Source organism: Lactuca sativa, chromosome 8 (assembly GCF_002870075.4).
Source record: "Lactuca sativa cultivar Salinas chromosome 8, Lsat_Salinas_v11, whole genome shotgun sequence".
NCBI lineage: Eukaryota > Viridiplantae > Streptophyta > Magnoliopsida > Asterales > Asteraceae > Lactuca > Lactuca sativa.
Window position 1 is genome coordinate 71297110 of NC_056630.2, and position 18965 is coordinate 71316074.

Here is an 18965-nt window from a genome sequence, read left to right on the forward strand (position 1 = left end):
GTTAAAAAGGTGTCATCTCTTCAAAAAATTTAAGGATAGAAGACACGCATTATTGCGCGCCCTTAAATTAGTGTCTAAAAAAAAACACGGAGGGCACCTATAATAAATTGCGCGTCGTCTAAGGATGTCGCTTTATAATTTTTAATGGAACGCGCGTTCCATCCTTTAACAGTAGGGAGAAATGAAATTCTGAAAAAATTAAAAATCCCGCCTTCCTTTTTTTTCTCCTTTCCCTCTTGCCCAAATTATGGACGCTCCTTCCTTCCCCCTCCTGCTGCCTACTTCTTCCCTCACTTCTACCTACTGGAACCCACTCGATGTTGAAATTGTTAGAAAAAGCCCTAATTATACTCTCAAGTCTAAATACAGAAAAAATAGAAGATGGTGAAGAAGTAGCAGTAGAGGAAGTGGAGGATGAACAGTCGAAAATGGAAGGAATGGCATCAATAGCGTTGTTACTAGATGGCAGCCATACGGAGGTCAACATTCTTTTCTCCACAAATTTCTGCCTTTGGGTCATCTTTATTTCCCTAATAGCGTGCCCTAAGAGTTATAACTATTACTATGGTTTTCAGCCATTTGATGCTTCGTCTCTCCCCCATTCTCCTACACTCCTCCATCTTCTCCGAAGGTTCGCCTTCATGATTCTCTCACCCCACATTCAAGCGATTCTCTCCAAAAAATACTAGGTAAAACTTAATTTCATGATCTTGTGAACAAGAAAGTCAAGTCGTCGCCGTCTTCTTCTTCTTCTATACCATAGATATCGTTCATATTCTCTCTCCTAAAACTGATGCCACATGGCTTTAGTTTCATATGGAACCAAACATACTGATGCTATTTGAATGCTCATGTATCATTGATTCATTGCTCTGTTGATCTTCATTTTCTATTTAGATCAGTGGAAAAGCTTCTATACATGCCTATGCATAAAACAACTATGTCAATTTGAGTATATTGCATCAGCCATGTAAACAGTTCTATTCTTTATTTTATTTTTTTGCATCATGTCGATTTGAGTCTATTCTTATCTTGATAGGTAAGAACTGTGAAGGTTATCAATGTTTCCTTAAGTGCTTCCGAGCAAGACATCAAGGAATTCTTTTCGTTTTCTGGTGATATTGAATATATTGAGATGAAAAGGTTATTTCCCATTTTCTTAGGGTTTTTAAACATAGGTTTTTCTTTTTCTATAAATTATTCTAAAGAAAATCCATGTCATAAACACCATTTCAGTGAGAATGAGCGAGCTCAAAATGCATTCGTCACTTTCAAGGAGCCTCAAGGTGCAGAGACTGCAGTTCTACTCTCGGTATATACAAATCTTGATTATCGTGTATACAATTCTTCACAATTTATAAGAGTACACTCTTCCACCTTCTGGTTTTGATGATTTCAGGGAGCAACTATAGTTGACCAATCTGTTACCATTGTTCTTGCACCAGAGTACACTCTCCCTCCTTTTACAACTACACTTTCAGATCAACAAAACACCGTATGTTCTTTTTGTTATTTTATCATCAAGAATGCGTGTAAATGCTTTGTTATATTATCTGATATTGATATAATGTGGTTCATAATTTAGGCAACAGGGGGGCAAGGTGTGGGAGGTGCTGAATCTGCTGTTCAAAAAGCAGAAGATGTCGTGAGCAGTATGTTGGCAAAAGGTTTCATACTGGGAAAAGATGCAGTAAACAAAGCCAAATTGTTTGATGAGAAAGTCCAGTTTACATCAATAGCTGCAGCAAAAGCAGCTACAATAGACCAGAAGATTGGTCTAACTGAGAAAATCAACTTGGGGACAACATTAGTGAATGAGAAAGTGAAAGTGATGGATCAGAAGTTTCAGGTGTCTGAAAAGACAAAAACGGCCTTTGCGACTGCAGAGCAGACTGTAAGTGTTGCGGGATCTGCCCTTATGAAGAACCGGTATGTGCTGACTGGGACCGCCTGGGTCGCCGGAGCTTTCAGCAGGGTGACGAAAGCCGCCGGAGAAGTGGGACAGAAGACCATGGAGAAGGTGGCGGTGGAAGAACAGGCGGCTGGAACGGGAACCACCAGGACTACTCATCAAGAACCACCGCCTACTGCTACACACCCTGCTACTAGTTGAACAAGAGCACCACATGATCAGGTCTTGTTGCTTCAGTTAAGTGTTAGGCTGTAGATTATGCAGGATTTATGGATTTTATTATTATGAATTTTCTGTTTTTTTTCATGGTTTTATTGGTTTAGGAGTTGATATATGACCTTTCATTTGTGATGTGAAGGCAAAGATTTAGAAGAAAGAGGGGATTCCATGGCATCAACAGATTTTGATCATTGATGGAAAGATCCTCGAGGATGGTAAGACTTTAGCAGATCATCACATCCAAATTGGATCTAGATTGGAGTTGGTTGTGAGTTTGGGAGGACCATAAAGTTGTTGTGTACAATCACCCTATCATGTCCCAAGCCGATGTCTCCTACAGGTATCTACATCGATCATGATTCGAATCTTATTCGATCACTTCTCATTTCAATTGTTCTACACAAATACCTGTGTCGATTGACTTGATTTTCATTTGATCACGCATAATTGACTGATCTTTGTGTGTCCGTATTAGTTTACACCAGAGTTTATTAGGTTTTGTTCATTCATTTCTGTATCTGATTTGGCCAAGTTTATTTTAGGTAAAATCGTGTTATTCAAAAGTGTATTCTTGTCATTTTGTTATTCTCTTCCGGCTTTTACTAATCTGGAACACACAACTAGGATGATTCAAAATCAATCAGTAACTTCAAATTACTTTCATTTATATTACACACTATTAACTTAAGCTCTGTATTTTCCTAAATTCCTATTTATTGACTGAAAATTTAGCTGATTGTCAGTTGTTGAATCATATATGCAAGTTTTTGTTAAGACTTTGACAGGGAAGACAATAAAGTTGGAGGTGGAGAGCTCAAAGAACATTGATACTGTGAAGTCAAAGATTCAGGACATAGAGGGGATTCCACTGCATCAGCAAATGTCTTCTGCCTATTCTTTCCTCTAAATGGTGTACCACCATACAACATCTCATATAATAAAATACATGAAATAAAAAAAAGAATATAATAAAAAATTAGTTAAAGTATTGAAATGGGTAAAAAAAGGTAATTCAAATAAATGGTGTATATTTTAAAGAAAAATTTTAATTCATGAAAATTAATAAGCTTACCCACTGCCCACCAATCAATAGCACTGGAGTGGCCAGCTCCTGTTATGACTTCCTGAAATATCATCATAATTTCAAAGGGTAAAATAAAGAGACCATAAATAAGTGAAATTACGTAAATGCCCTTTGAGTACTTTTCATACCAGAGGTGGTGGTGAGCCCTCCTTTTGTGTTTCTTACCTCTGCTAAAAGTGAATTGAGGCCTGAAATCCAAGTTGCAGCTCAAAATTGTTGGGTTAAGAAGGGTGGTGCATTCACCGGTGAGGTTAGGTATGTTTCAAAGTGTCATTTATCAAATTACCATCCTTTTTTTTTTCTAAAACTTTTCAATTTCCTATGTCTGATTTCTTCTTCTTGATTCTTACTAAATACTGAAGTTGGTTTTCTATATTTACAGTGCTGAGATGCTTGCCAATTTGGGTGTCCCTTGGGTCATCCTAGGTCACTCTGAAAGGAGAGCCCTATTGAATGAAACTAATGAGGTACCCTTTTCCTTGTGTAGATTTTACTCAGCCTATTCAAATCAATTCACACTTTTCCTTGTGAACATCTTAATCAGTGTTGTATGCAAGTTACTGAAAAAAAAAATTTCTTTTTCTTGTTTCATTCAGTTTGTTGGAGACAAGGTTGCATACGCACTATCTCAAGGTTTGAAGGTTATTGCTTGTGTTGGGGAGACTCTTGAGCAACGAGAAGCTGGAACCACCATGGAAGTTGTTGCTGCACAAACCAAAGCAATTGCTGGTAATTATTTTAAAACTAAACTTGCTTCTACTGTATGTCAAAAATCAAAAATCTTGTTTTATCTTTGATATAATAAGTAACTTGCACACAAAAGTTATGATTTTGGTGTTTAATGCAAGAAATCACAATATGCCTTTTCTATGTGATTCTGATTTTGGTAATTTTTTGTTGCAAGAGGAAAAGAGGAAAAGAAAGCTCAAGCCGAAAGAGATAAGATGCTGCAAATGCAAGTGTTGCATTCTTCATTTCAATTGTTAGTATGAAACACAGAGTAGATGGGCCAATGTAAACTTCTTATCCATATAACATCTGTTTGGAGCATTAGTCTTAAAGAATTATGAAAGGCAAGATACAACTTTACTTAGTTGGAATTTGATGTAGAGAGTAGATTAGATGCAAATTTAGATATTGTAAAAAATAGAATTGTATGACATTAAATTTTATGCAATGGATTGTATTTTTTGTATATGATATTTTATTTCTATTATGAGACATTAAATGCAAATTTAATTTAAAAATTAATAAATATATAAATATTTTTTTAGAACATTTAAAATTATGATACGCAAAAATGTGTGTCATCTTCATTTATGACATGGCCTTTCTTGACAGGGGCTTCCTTGATACGCATTGCGTGTCATAAACACGCGCGTCGTAAGGTTACGACACGCAAATGCGTGTCGTCTTCCTTTATGACAGGGCCTTCCTTGATACGCATTGCGTGTCATAACCGTGCGTCGTAAATGCGCGTCGTAAATGCGCGTCATAAATGCGCGTCGTCTCTCTTTATGACAGGGCCTTCCTTGACACGCATTTGCGCGTCGTCTGAGCGTTTTACGACGCGCAATGAGCGTCGTAAAAGGCCTTTTTTCTAGTAGTGTAAAATCATCATTTCAAAACATTAATAGAGTATTAGTTTTCAAAACACATGTTCATTATCAGAGTAAAACATTCCCAGGCTGACTAATCTATGGTGTGTGCCATACGATCGTCCCGAGCTCCATCATCCGCTACCGGAAGCACCTGAAACCAAAACTGAAAACCGTAAGCACGAAGCTTAGTGAGTTCCCCAGATACCACATACCATACAAACCATTCATAGCCAAGTACCATACGTAACCGACTTATCCATAATCAAGTAAGGTGCTATGTGCCAAACATAGTCTTGCCATTATGCCACGGGCCGCGCGTGGTCTTCCTGGTCAAGCCTGGGCCGCTCCCTGGGTCTTACAGACAAGTGCCAAGGGCTACCCCCTGGTCTTACAGACATGTGCCAAGTGCCACCCCCTGGTCTTTTATGCAAGTATCACAAAGACAACCGTACATACTACTCTACTTAGCTAAACAACATACAGTGTGCCAGAAGCCACTTCCTGGTCTTTCATATATAATAGCATACAATGTGCCAGGAGCCACCTTCTAGTCTTTCATACATATTGCCTAGGGCTAACCCCCGGGTCTTCCTGTCATCCATAATAACATACTGTGTGCCAGGAGCCACCCCCTGGTCTTTCATGCATATTGCCTAGGGCTAACCCCCGGGTCTTCCTATCACCCATAATAACATACAGTGTGCCAGGAGCCACCCCCTGGTCTTTCATGCATATTGCCTAGGGCTAACCCCCGGGTCTTCCTATCATCCACAATATCATACAGTGTGCCAGGAGCCACCCCCTGGTCTTTCATGCATATTGCCTAGGGCTAACCCCCGGGTCTTCCTATCACCCATAATAACATACAGTGTGCCAGGAGCCACCCCTGGTCTTTCATGCATATTCTAAATGGGTCGGCATTGGTGCCTTAGACCCATACAAACAGTGAAGAGACTCACCTCGCACTGCTGAACTCTGCTGATAATCCTCTGGCCGCTGACCGACAGCTCTCTGAACTCCTACTCCACTAGCTCCCCTAGCTACCAATATCAATGCAACACTTAGTCTAACTATCCCCCGAAAGTCAACTAAGTCAACTTTGGTCAACGTCAAAGTCCTGGTCAAAGTCAACCTTCTAGGTCAACCCTACTCGCCGAGTCACCCTATTGACTCGCCGAGTTCATATGTTCAGAGTCCTTCTCTTAGTGACTCGACTCGCCGAGTCTACCGATTATCGAGTCCTAACCTGTCCAACTCATCGAGTCTCCATTCGACTCACTGTTTCGAGTCTCAACTCGAAGGGTTTGGGGTTTCGCGACCTGACTCGCCGAGTCCAAGAACAGACTCGTCGAGTTCAAGACAATCTTCATCCAACTCGTCGAGTTGTTCTTCCAACTCGCCGAGTTCATGCCCAACTTCATCCGACTCGACGAGCTGTTCATCCCACTCGTTGAGTTCCTCCTCATCTTCAAGATACTCGCCGAGTCCACTCAAAGGACTCGCCGAGTCCATCCGGTCCTTCATACATGCAGAGGACTTTTGAGTCATGCAGGGACTCAAATCTGTATATCTACCATTCCCAAGCCTATTCCTCACGTAAAGTTGCAAACTTTACATGTAGAGAAGGAGATCTAAGCAAAATACACCATAAAGTAGGGTTTAAGGCAAGGAGGCTCCATAATCAACTCAAGGGCTGCTACTTTATGCTTCTCAAGACCATAATATGCTTAGATCTGAAGTAGCAACTTCATATCTGGCTTCTAACTCAAAATAATAACATTATGGCTAAAAAGCCCCAACAACCACACACAGATCAAGGTGCAAAAAGGTCCAGGAACTAGTTTATTACCTCCAAATGCTCAGAATGAACTCACAATCCCAGATCTATAGTCCCTTCTTGCTCCTCCAAGTCCCTTCTTCCTTCTCCAAGCTTTAATGCACCTTCCAAGGCAACAAATGGCTCAATCAAAGGATATGACAGCTAGGGTTTGGTATCCAGGGCTAAAGAGGAAGTAAGGAACCCTAGGAAGAAGATTAAGACGTTTATATAGGCTCCAAGTCCTGAATTTAGGGTTTTCCACGCACAGACCAGACTCGCCGAGTCACCTTGGCCGACTCGCCGAGTCGGTCACTTACTCCTCGACCCGGATCCCGCTCGGACTCGCCGAGTCGCCCCTAAAAATTAGGGTTTTCTTTCCTTTCTTGGCCTCCAAAACTTTGGGTGTTACAAAAATATTATAAAGCAATCCTAATAGGCCTGTTTAGGGTTGTATAAATCAACCAAAAATTAACCAAATAAGCTATTTTTTATCCTAAAAATAGAAAATGGATTTGATGGAAAAGGAATTAATTTATTTCTCAATTCCTTATTTTTTGTATTAACCAAACAACCCTGATTTTATTTCCCTTTACCAAACACCCCTAAAAATCTTAATTTAATATGCTTCGATTTGAAGCATAGGAAAGAAAAGTAGTTAAAAGAATCTTGTAAGCGCCACGTTTCGAACCTAAAACAAAGGCTAAATATAGAATATCTTTAGCCATCTCCGTCACCAGTTCATTATTGTTATTATTCTCAAAAACTATTACGTATTGAGTATATACAGTATAAGGTAAAAAAAAATATTGGATTTGTGCGGTCGTACACCCCGCATGTGCTTAGGGTCAGGCTTGCGTCAAGTTTACATGGTATCAGAACTATAAACCTTGATCCTATCAGAGTCTCGGTGGTACCCTAGCCATCATCGGTGCTATGGGTGTAAACGAGTCGAGTCGAACCAAGTCGTACAAAGCTTGAAGCTCGACTCACCTAAAATACTCTAGCTCGTAGCTCGACTCAAACTTGCATCGAGCCTAAATTCTAAGCTCAGGGCTCGTGAAGTACTCGATACTATTGAGCTCAACTCGGATCAACTAAAATTTAAAAATATTTTAAAAAAAGTTAAAATCATCAAAAATTAAAATCATTCCACATGCTTTTAAATTGTTAAAAATAAAAAAAAAATCATAATAAAACATCTAATTTCAATATTGCATCAACTATCTATGTCATTGCATTTTACATATATCCAAAATACCGAAAATAAACATTCAACTTATCCGACTTCTCAAAAGTTACATCCCACAAACCTCGCCCCCATTATCGGAAATGGCAGTATACTTCTCCACAATCTGATTTTCTTGTTGCATCCATGTGGTTATACTTATCCACCAAATCAACTTGTCTTATTACTCTTTCTTTGTTTTCTTTTTTTCTAGTCATAGGGTTCAAATCACTAACCCTTCTTTTAATATTTATCATGTAACATCCTATTTCCTGTCATTTCTTATTTTTGGGCCGTGGGCCGGAATTAGACTTTGTAAAAGATTTGGGCCTTAAGGAGGTAAATATTAGACCTTGTGGAAGGAGGTAATGATGGTTGAGAGATCTAACCCTTGAATTGTGTTTTGGGCCAAAGAGTAAAAATGGAAAAGTCATAGGTCAGGTTCTTGCGTGAAATATGGATTTTTGTTCGAGAAGTTTTTAGCCCAAGATATTTAGATAATATTGTGGAGCTCTTTAACACTTTTCTGTGGATATAAAGAATGTTGAAAACGGAGTTAGAACGAATAAGTTATGACCATTTAAAGTTATGACGATTTTTGAGTTAGCCGCATACACTGGGCGTAGCAGGAGTACGCTGAGAATACGCAATTAGTACCCAAACCCTATTTTCGTGGTTTGATCCATATTTAAGCTCCTAAACTTCCAAAAACCTACTCCATTCTCGGCCTCCACCTCTCCAACACCCTCTCTTGAAACCCTAACCCTGTTTTGAGCCTTGTGAGCAAAAAGAATGTGTTTTAAGTGCTTTTGAGTGTTCTCCGGCAACCCTTTTTGTGGTCCTTCATTTATCTTCGGTCACATCAAGACAGAAGGAAAGCAACAGTTGTGGTTGATGGTTCAGGGGGTGTTTGTTTTGTTCAAACTAATAAAAACTTTGGGGACCTTCGTCTTCAACGGATCGAAGAAGAAAGAAACAATCGGAAGAAGAAATCGAGGGGTCCGGAAGTGGTTTATAAAATTGCAAGGAGAGGCGAAGGGAACATGATCTCTGGTTTGTTGTTGATCAGGGAACGACAAACACAAATGGATGGAAGTCACGGGAAGCTCCGGTATGGCTGAGAATCGCGAGGAGGGGAAGGGCAGTCACCTTATTTCGGCGATCCTTGTGGGTTCCTTCTTCGTCTCTGTTTGGCAGCAACCCAATCGGAACAAGCAACAACTATAACCAATGGTGAAGTGGTGGTGCTACATAATTTGTGGGAGGCGGAGAGGGGATGCTACAGTCGGTGGGAAGGTTGATTTTCCGGTGGCCTTCAACATCAATTTGGCCATCATCAGGTCTGTGGAGCTCATCAAAGATGGCAACAATCAAGGGGGGGGGGGGGGTGTTTGGTTGGTTTGTTTGACAGGTACCAAGGAGGAACGTGGGTGGTTTCCAATGTTTTAAAACCCGGGTCGACCCGGCCGATTGAACCGGTTGAACCGTGACCCGGGATAGAAGACGGGTTAATCGAGACCGGGTTTTTGTAAAAATACCGACTGGATTGAACCGGCCGGGTTTACCATGAACCGCGGTTGAACCGGGTATTGTGAACCGGTAAAAACCGGGTTGGACCGTTTATTAGGGCTTGCTTAATTATTTGACTATCTTGTATCACTCCAGCCTCCAAGCCACAAAATAGACTTCCGTTCTTCGTTCTTCTCTGGGAAACGAAAGCAGCACGTCGCAAACGAAAGCAGCAAGTCGCCTCTATTCTCCGGCGACTTCATTCTCGATCGACTTCATTCTCCGGTGACTTGCATTCTTCTCCAGCCGCCTCCAGGTGAGTTTCCGATTCCTTTCTTTTCTTTTTTCTTTTTGCTGCTAAATCGACTTCCGATTTCCTTTCTTTTCTTTTTTCTTTTTTTTTGCTGCTACATCGACTGGTGTTTCAGAAGTGCCTTGATTAGTTGGTTGTTCCTTCTCCACCTAAACCCAATGCAGTGATGACCGTCGACCTCAACAGCAACTGCAATACAGTGACTTTTTTTTTTGATTAGCTGTAGAAACTAGAAACTTCCGCTCTTTTGATTAGCTATTATGAAGTTAGTTTTCTTTTGGCTATGAAAGACTTAAATCAATTGACTGTGAAATCAATTGCCAGATTTGTTTTATTTTCTTCTCTAATTTTCTTTTCTTCTCTAATTGACTTTGAAATCAGGTGAACTTACAGTTCATTTATTGTTAATTATCAACTACAGGTGATAGATTTTGTTAGTTTATTTATTCTTAATTATCAATTACATGTGAAATCAATTACATTTCATATATTGTTAATTATCATTGTTTCAAGATTTTGTGACAAATTTGGTTATTTACATTTCATTTATTGTTAATTGGTCATTGTTTCAAGGTTTTGATTATGTAGATTATGAAATTAGGATCCAATTGACATATGTTTATTAATTATAAAATTACTTTTCAATGCAGTTAGATATGGAATCAAGGGAAGAACAACCATCGCAAGCACAATCTCAAGCTCAATCCCATTCTTCGGTTCAATCAAATGTACGAACAAAGACGGATATAGCATGGGAACATGTTACTCAAGTCGTTGATGAGAAGGGGAAAAAGGCATGGATATGTAACTTTTGTCAAAAAGTTATAGGTGGTGGTGGAATAAACAGGGTTAAGAAACATCTTGCTGGTATTAAAGGTGAGGTAGTAGCATGCCCAAAAGTTAGTCCAGAAGTGCGGTTTACAATGCAAGGAAAGTTGAAAGAGACTGCCCAAAAAGAAAAAGAAAAACGCACCACTAGTGTTACTATCTTGGATGATGATGAAGAGATGGAGGAAATAGAAATGTCAACTGTGAAAAAGGGTAAAAGGAAATCTACTTCAAACTTGCATCCATTTTTTACAAAAGGTATAAATGATCCTTCCCAACCCACTATTAAATCTGCAATGCAAAGTAAGGCAAAAATACATGATGTGGATTTAGCTATTGCTATGTGGTTTTATGATGCATGTATACCTATGAATGCTTGCAACTCTCCTTTTTTTCAACTTATGGTAGATAAAATAGCAAGTATTGGTTATGGGTACAAAGCACCTAATTATCATGCTCTGAGGGTTAATTTATTGACAGATGCAAAAAAGTCAGTTTCATTGATAATTGATTCGTTAAGAAGTCAATGGGTTGATACAGGTTGCACAATTATGAGTGATGGGTGGAGGGATGTTTCACAACGACATTTGATTAATTTCTTGGTTTATTGTCCGAAAGGGATATCATTTCTTAAATTTGTTGATGCATCTGATATAGAGAGCAATGCTACAAATTTGTGTAATTTGTTTGTTGAGATTGTTGAAATGGTAGGAGAAAAAATGTGGTTCAAATGGTAACTGATAATGCTGCTAATTACAAGCTTGCTGGTACTAAGTTATGTGAAAGATATCCTTCTATTACTTGGTCTCCATGTGCAGCGCATTGTCTTAATCTTGTATTAAAGGATCTTTCAGAATTGGATAATGTGAAAAGTTTGGTCAATCTTGCATCGAGGGTTACTATTTTTGTTTATAATCATAAGTGGCCGTTGAATTGGTTAAGAAAAAGACCCGGTTGGAAAGAAATTATCCGTCCAGGTGCTACTCGGTTTGGTACCGTGTTCATAGCATTGCAAAGTTTGTATGACCATAAAGAAGATTTACAAGCAATGGTCATATCTAATGAGTTTAAGAAGATGTTGAAAGTGGGAAATGCGGTTGAATGTAAACAGATTGTCTTGAATGAAATCTTTTGGAAGAATTGTTTGATTACAGTGAAAGTAATGACTCCTTTGTTAAAGCTTTTGCGGTTGTGTGATTCGGATGAAAAACCTGCAATTGGTTATGTTTACGAGGGAATGCGTCGGGCAAGAAGAGGGATTAAGGAATTGTTTAAGAAGAAGAAGGAATTATATAGGCCTTACACTAACATAATTGATAGCCGTTGGGATAGGATGTTAAGAAAAAGTATTTATTGTGCGGCTTATTGGTTGAATCCTGTTTTCCAATATGATCATGCAAATCTTTGTAAGAAGAATGAGGTGTTTCAAGGCGTTCTTGAAATGGTTGAGAAGACTTTTAAAGGTGATGACGTGTTAAATATTACCTTGAATTTAGGGAGGTTTCGTGATGCTGAAGGTACCTTTGGTAGATCTAGTGCCGTTGCTTCTCGTAATCTTACTCGTCCAGGTATGATTTAAACTTAATGTGTCATTATTATATATAAAATATTGTATTTTCTAATATATTTTTTTTGCTGACTATATCATTTGTAGATGAGTGGTGGAAGTTATTTGGCGGAGATATTCCGGTTTTGCAAAAGTTTGCTATTAGAATATTAAGTCAAATGGCATCTTCTTCCGGTTGCGAACGTAACTGGAGTGTATTTGAAAGGATTCACACGAAACGGAGGAATAGATTGGAACATCAAAGGCTAAATGATCTTGTATTTGTTCATTACAACTTGCGTTTACAAAATAGGTATGGTAACTTGCTAAGATATACTATGCTATAAAATGACCAAGTTATATTTGAGATTTTTTTGAATGTTTTTGTAGATTGAAGGTCTTACGATCCTGTTGACTATGAAAATATTGATAAGACGGGATTTTGGGTGGTTGAAGAAGAGCGGGAAGGAGAACTTAATTATGATGATTTGGAAAATATGCTTGATGAGCAAGAGCATGAACCGGCTTCTGAATCACAAGGTGACCATGTTGATCATGAAGTTGATAGTGAATTTCAGTTACTAAGTGACCGCGAGATCGATGCTTATAATACTCCAATTTCTCAAGATCCATGATTTGGTTAGGTCGTAACGTGTTTGGATTTGTCTACAACTATGTTTTCTTTTGTTATTTATACTTTATGTTGTTGTTTGTTGTGTTAAGATTGATCTATAACATGTTATTAATACTCTATGTGGTTGTTTGTTGTGTTAAGATTGTTTTTTGTGTTTAGATTAAACTTTGTTGACATCAAATTATTGGTATTATATGTCTATGTAGTATGGAGGAAAGCAAAAATATATGAAAATAAAAAAATGCCATAAACCGGGTTGACCCGACGGTTGAACCGGTTGACCCGTGAACCGGTCTTCACACCGGGTCAACTAAAAACCCGGGTTTTAAAACATTGGTGGTTTCCCCTTTTGCTCACTGGACATAGCAACCACCTCTGGTGGCGTTTCTTGACAGAAAAACAAAGAAGAAACAGGATAGAGAAGAAAGAGAGTGACGAGTGTGAGGGAAGTTTTGTGAGAATGATTGAATACAGCAAGCATATGATCTTATGAGCACTTTTGTTTTTAGATTTTGTACAATATGATCTATGAAAGATCAAGAAGTACATGGCAAGATTATCTAACTATTTTCCATGTGCAAGTTGTAGAATCATATTGAGAGTGTGTGAGGTGAGAAGAAATTGACAGAGAAGGAAAGATGGGTAAAATCTGGATATTCATTTGTATTAGTGTATTTTTCTAATAGATAGTTTAGGTAACAAATTTGTAATATATATTTCGTTATATAAATCTTATTTCTCAATTCTCGTGTCCTCATACGATCTCATAAATTTTTTGTGAAAGTGCCTGCTCAATGTCCCAGCCGTTGTGATTCCAAAAACACAGACAAAATTCAATTCTGATATACCAAACTCCGAGAACCAATGTTTAAAGTTTCACGATTAATTTGGACCCGATTCGACAAATTTTATGAATCTAATTTTGGTCGAGGTTAAAAATATTATAAAAATATAATAAAATAATAGACCATAGTATGAATTCAAAAACATGCTCAAAAGTGAATTTCGAGGTTTGTAGTTATTCTAAACGAAACAGTGCACAGTTTGTTTCTGGAAAATCAGATAAATACTGGTTTTTATAGCTTTAAAGATGTGTAACTTCTTCATACGATATCCGTTTTGGACGTTCTTTATATCTACGAAATCAGGAGAACATAATCTATTACAAATATCTTATCCATAACTCTCATATATACTTAATACAAAATTTTATTTTTAATGTCACCAATAAATTTAATTTTTGGCGATTTTCGATTCGCTCTTCACAATAGACATTTTGAGATGTTCTAAAAGAGATTATGAATATGGAGTTATATATTTAATATACATATTAAACATAAAATTACACATAATAGATCAATAATACATAGCGGTTCGCGGTGGTTTGACCGCCGAACTCTGACCGATTTTTACCAATTGTTTCAGATTTTCCTTTAGAAAACGAGCAAGTTTCTTGCATTCTTTGGTGTCATGGCCAGAGATTTGACAAAACTGACAACGGATACGAGTGTCACGTGAATAGCAGTTGTTTCCACTTGCTGGACTTTAAAATCGTGATTATTTGGGTCCAGAGTTCTAAAATATGTTGGAGTGACGATTATAATTGGTAGGTGGCTTAGAGTTGTATCGAGATTGCCTCCTTTGGGTATTGTTGACTGTGGCTATAAGTGGTACGGATGGAATATCCTTGAGTGTTCTTTCATGGTCAACAAGTTTGTCAAATAGATCAGGGAAAGTAATTTTTGTGTCACGAATTTTGAGAGTTGCTTTAATATGTACATAGTCTTCACCGAGTTGACTCAAGATATGAGCAACGAGATCTTCTTCATTCACAGTGCTCTGAGCAAGAGCCAATTCATCTGCAATGGTTTTCATCTCATGGAGAAATTTTGCTACAGGGCGAGTTCCTTTAGGATTATGCTATCAATGGCGCGCTATAGTGGTGCTATAGCGGCGCTATAGCATTTTGCGGTGGTACCGAACCACTATTTTAAAATAGCATTTACGAATAACGTTGGCGCCATTATCGATGCTATTAACAATTATTTACCGTGAACCCCATTAGTGATATAGCGACACTACACCTGTTTTTATAGTTTCGTTCACAATGGGCTACTTTAACAAATAAAAAACCGATTGTGGGCTCTTTCAATATTTAATCTTTATTTTTTTAATTAGCCCACTACACTTTTTGTTTTAATAAATCTAATTAGTTACAAAATACAAAGCAACGAATAACAATTTCTCTTTCTCGTCTGTTTCACTACTTAGAAACCACGAACAACTTGAGCCGCGATGACACTTTTTAGTTTCCATATTACTATATTAAAATATTATATATGGTTTATGTTATGTTTTTATATGACTTTTTATGATATTAATTCTATATAGTATTATTAATCTAATATATAAATTTTGTATAAATATTAATATAAATTATACATAATATTATAAACCGTTATATCATTGCTATACCACCGCGATAACCTCGATTTCAAATAGCGGCATGTGACCGCTATTGAAATTTCGACCGCAGTAACTACTTAGCTTTAGGGTTATTAGCTAGACGAGATTTGAGGGAGATAATTCTGGATCGAGATACGTTAGCATAGCTGTCAGTCAAGCGCTTAAGCGCTTAAAGACTTGATAAGAGGACTCAGTAGAGGAGACAATGGGTTGGATGTATCGAAGCAGCTTCCTAGTAGAACGCCTAGTATAATTTAATCTTGGTGGAACCAGGGGCGATACGTTGGATTAGATTTTGAGGGATTAGTGGCTAGGACTTTTGACGAAGCCTCACCCGATCCATTAACATAGCTGTCTAAGCCAAGACCAATTAGGGTTGTCATGACTTGTTTTCGCAACACATAGAAATTGGTGGCAGTGAACTTGATAGGAAAATGAGTGTATTTGGTAACTTCAACAATTTTCGACATGTTGATTGTGATAGAGAAGTATTTGGATCGAAAAAGAACTCAAGGAAGTTATGAACGCTCTGATACCATATAATCGTATAAGAGTATGATTGAAATTATATACCTATTATAATGAATACGTGCCTTTATATAGACTAATTACAGTTAGATGAAGCCTCATATACGGGAGAAATAATAGGATCTAAACTATAAATACAACAGATATACTTGACTAAGTATTTACACATGATTGTAATCACTGAAGGTGACCCAGTGGATACCGGTGATCCATTTTCCTTCTCCTTGATATGCACTTCTATATGACTGACTTAATATGAGTTCCCAAAAAAATCTTCAATATATATATATATATATATATATATTGGAAATATCAATAGAAAATACACTAAGAAAAAAAAAACTTTGAGATATCTATTCTCTTTTTTTTTACTTTATAAATAAAAAATCGCATATATAGCAACATTATCGCTGAAAATATTTTAAAAGAAATTGTTCTTTTCATGTTTTTTTAGAAAAAAAAATCAATTTTTTTAGCGTGTATATATATATATATATATATATATATATATATATATATATGTGTGTGTGTGTGTGTGTGTGTGCGTGTGTGTGCGCGCGCGCGCGCTTTTAATGTCTATAAAGTCCAAAAAAAGATTAGATATCTCAAAATATTTTTTCTATGTATTTTTATTGAATTTTTAGGTTTTAGGGTTTCCAAAGATATATGCATTTTCTATTGATTTTTCGCCTCTCCTCTCTCTCTCTCTCTCTCTCTCTCTCTCTCTCTCTCTCTCTATATATATATATATATATATATATATATATATATATATATATATATATATATATATAGACAGAGAGAGAGAGAGAGAGAGAGAGAGAAAGAGGCAAAGAAGGAGAAAAGTGAGAAGAGAACTTGGAATGCGGTGTCGAGTTCTCTTGCCATGCACTAGGGGTGGTGTTCACCATTGCAAAAAGTCTAGCATGTAATGACTGACATCATAATCGATTTATTCATTATATATTTTTTTTCAATTAAGTCCTAAAAGCAGGTAATCATATTCAGTTTGACTGTTTTACCCGATCAACAGGTCATCCAACTTTTAAAAACTACACTTTTGGCCCCGATTTCAACTTTTTTTTTATAAATTTGGTTAAAATTTTACACTTTGGCCAAGATTTTAAATTTGATTACAAATTTTGGTCCAAAATTTTCCCTTTTTGTCCAACTTTTAGAATTTTGTTTTGAATTCATCATAACTTTAATTTTCTTTTTTACAATATATTTTATCAAAAAAAAAAACTCGTAAACTATTTTTCGAATAATTTTTTTTTATAAAATCATATTTATACAAAAAAAGAAATTTTTTTACATAAGAAATCTTATATTTTCTTTATAAAAACTTTTTTGTATACGAAATACCTATTTATAAAAATATTTATTTATTAAGTACATAAATATATAAAAATTCATTTTTATAATATATATATATATATATATATATATATATATATATATATATATATATATGCACACACACACGTTTAGAATGAAATATATATATATATATATATATATATATATATATATATATATATAGGTGTTTGTATACATTTTTTTATAGATATGTGTTTTTTACAAATATATTTATAATAAAATAGGTGTTTGTATAGATTGTTTTTTAAAATATGTGTTTGTATACATTTTTTTTTATATAAAAACGAATTTGTATATATTTATGTACTTAATAATTACCTATTTTAAAAAATAGGTGTTTCATATAAATAAAATTTAAACTAAAATTTTTTATATATAAGATATAAGATTTTATGTGTGAAAATGTGTTTTTTTTTTTGTATAAATATGATTTTTTTTAAAGAAAAAAATATTCAAAATTTTTTTGAGAAAAAAAAAAGTTAAGAAAAGAACTAAAGTTAGGATGAATTTATAACAAAATTCTGAAATCTAGACCAAAAGGGAAAAAGTTTGAACAAATGTGTAATAAAATTTAAAATCTAGATCAAAAGTATAAATTTAAGACAATTTATAATAAAATTTAAATTTTGGATCAAAAGTATAAATTTTGAAAGTTGGATGATAAAAATGGTTTGACTTTTTTTCATAGGTTGCTGAAATTGACATGATATTGGTCCACCAGTTTTATATTTGTTCGATATACATCTGGTTGTAATTTGCTGATAGCCGCCTTTTTGTTAAAGGATGCATTTAAATTTGGATCCATGGTAATGGGCTCCCTTTTCCATCCTCTCTAATAAATGAAAATGTTTTTGCCACTTGTCATGTTCTTCTTGATTTTGCCACATGTAATTTTCTTAGCATTTTTGACTAATTTGTTTTCCACATGTCATTTTCTTATTTATTCCATTGTTATTTTATTGATACATCATTAATTTATTTAAGGCAGTTCATTATTAGAATAATAAATTAGAATAAATGTGATTGATAATGCCAAAAACGGTTACTTTCTTCTCTTGATAGGAAATATTTCAAATTTTTTAAACATTTTGGTCTCTTAAATTTCAAATGGTATCATATGTAACTGAAAAAAAAACATTTAATACAAAGTGGTGCATTTCCAATTTATTAATTTTTTGCTTATTGTAGAATCGTTGAATTAAGAAAAAATGAACTTGTATTGAACTTTTGGTTTGTCTTGGTTGTAACTGACTTTGATTTTACATTTTGAATTTTTAAATTTTTAGGTTGTTATAATATCATATTCATTTTTATTCGATATTTGTTATGACTTACATTGGCTAATGACTCCCTTAGCTGTGTAGTAAAACAATTGCTTGAACGATTTATTAGGTTGGGTGATTCCTATAAACAATTGTGCTTTAGGATCTAGAGGAATTGCAAACCATGATAATTAATTATAAAATTTAATTGAGGGTGTAATAGATTGGAAATATTAATTATACAATGACAGTAACCTTAGTAATAAGATATCTAATGTTGTATTCAAAAAATTTTTTGAAAATCTATAATTCGTAACAATTATTTACAATATGTCATTACTAACTTTTATTAATTTGGGTTCAATTACATTCTTATTTATCAAAGCCTTTGTATATATGTAAAAGTAATACTTTAAAAATTGTTTAATGTTCATAATTTGATATTAAATTTATTTTTTTTAATAAACCCGTGTAATACACGGGTCTTATACCTAGTTACAGAATCTACAAGGGTGTAATTCCACATCTCGTTACATCAGTGTGCTTCAAGAATTAATAAAAGTAAGCTTTAATTTTTTAAATTGTTATAACATCCGGTGGACATATTTAAAATATTAGGTAATTTCACCAACCATTCAA

At 35.6% G+C, this 18965-nt stretch overlaps 3 protein-coding genes across 3 annotated transcripts; all 3 read left to right on the forward strand.

Moving 5' to 3' along the window:
- Window positions 1–428: 428 nt before the first annotated feature.
- Window positions 429–2143, forward strand: LOC128127727 (binding partner of ACD11 1-like). Its single transcript, XM_052766403.1, has 5 exons — window positions 429–479; window positions 1040–1143; window positions 1237–1312; window positions 1400–1495; window positions 1586–2143. The coding sequence occupies exons 1-5, from the start codon at window positions 429–431 to the stop codon at window positions 2111–2113; spliced, it is 855 nt and encodes a 284-aa protein (XP_052622363.1). The 3' UTR covers window positions 2114–2143.
- A 315-nt stretch (window positions 2144–2458) lies between these two features.
- Window positions 2459–4027, forward strand: LOC128127728 (triosephosphate isomerase, cytosolic-like). Its single transcript, XM_052766404.1, has 4 exons — window positions 2459–2471; window positions 3347–3470; window positions 3598–3682; window positions 3812–4027. Exons 1-4 carry the CDS (start codon window positions 2459–2461, stop codon window positions 4010–4012), a joined length of 423 nt encoding a protein of 140 aa, XP_052622364.1. The 3' UTR covers window positions 4013–4027.
- A 6311-nt stretch (window positions 4028–10338) lies between these two features.
- On the forward strand, window positions 10339–12691 carry LOC111902616 (uncharacterized). The gene is made up of 4 exons (XM_052766405.1): window positions 10339–11000; window positions 11222–12078; window positions 12165–12369; window positions 12454–12691. The coding sequence occupies exons 1-4, from the start codon at window positions 10339–10341 to the stop codon at window positions 12689–12691; spliced, it is 1962 nt and encodes a 653-aa protein (XP_052622365.1).
- The last annotated feature ends 6274 nt before the right edge of the window (window positions 12692–18965 follow it).

Coding starts and splice junctions, on each gene's coding strand:
- LOC128127727 (XM_052766403.1), top strand. CDS start 429: ATGGAAGGAATGGCATCAATAGCGTTGTTACTAGATGGCAGCCATACG. Junction 480..1,039: donor TAGATGGCAGCCATACGGAG/GTCAACATTCTT, acceptor TTATCTTGATAG/GTAAGAACTGTGAAGGTTAT. Junction 1,496..1,585: donor TTTCAGATCAACAAAACACC/GTATGTTCTTTT, acceptor TTCATAATTTAG/GCAACAGGGGGGCAAGGTGT.
- LOC128127728 (XM_052766404.1), top strand. Junction 3,471..3,597: donor GCATTCACCGGTGAGGTTAG/GTATGTTTCAAA, acceptor CTATATTTACAG/TGCTGAGATGCTTGCCAATT. Junction 3,683..3,811: donor TATTGAATGAAACTAATGAG/GTACCCTTTTCC, acceptor TGTTTCATTCAG/TTTGTTGGAGACAAGGTTGC.
- LOC111902616 (XM_052766405.1), top strand. CDS start 10,339: ATGGAATCAAGGGAAGAACAACCATCGCAAGCACAATCTCAAGCTCAA. Junction 11,001..11,221: donor TTATTGACAGATGCAAAAAA/GTCAGTTTCATT, acceptor TTGAAATGGTAG/GAGAAAAAATGTGGTTCAAA. Junction 12,079..12,164: donor TCGTAATCTTACTCGTCCAG/GTATGATTTAAA, acceptor TATCATTTGTAG/ATGAGTGGTGGAAGTTATTT.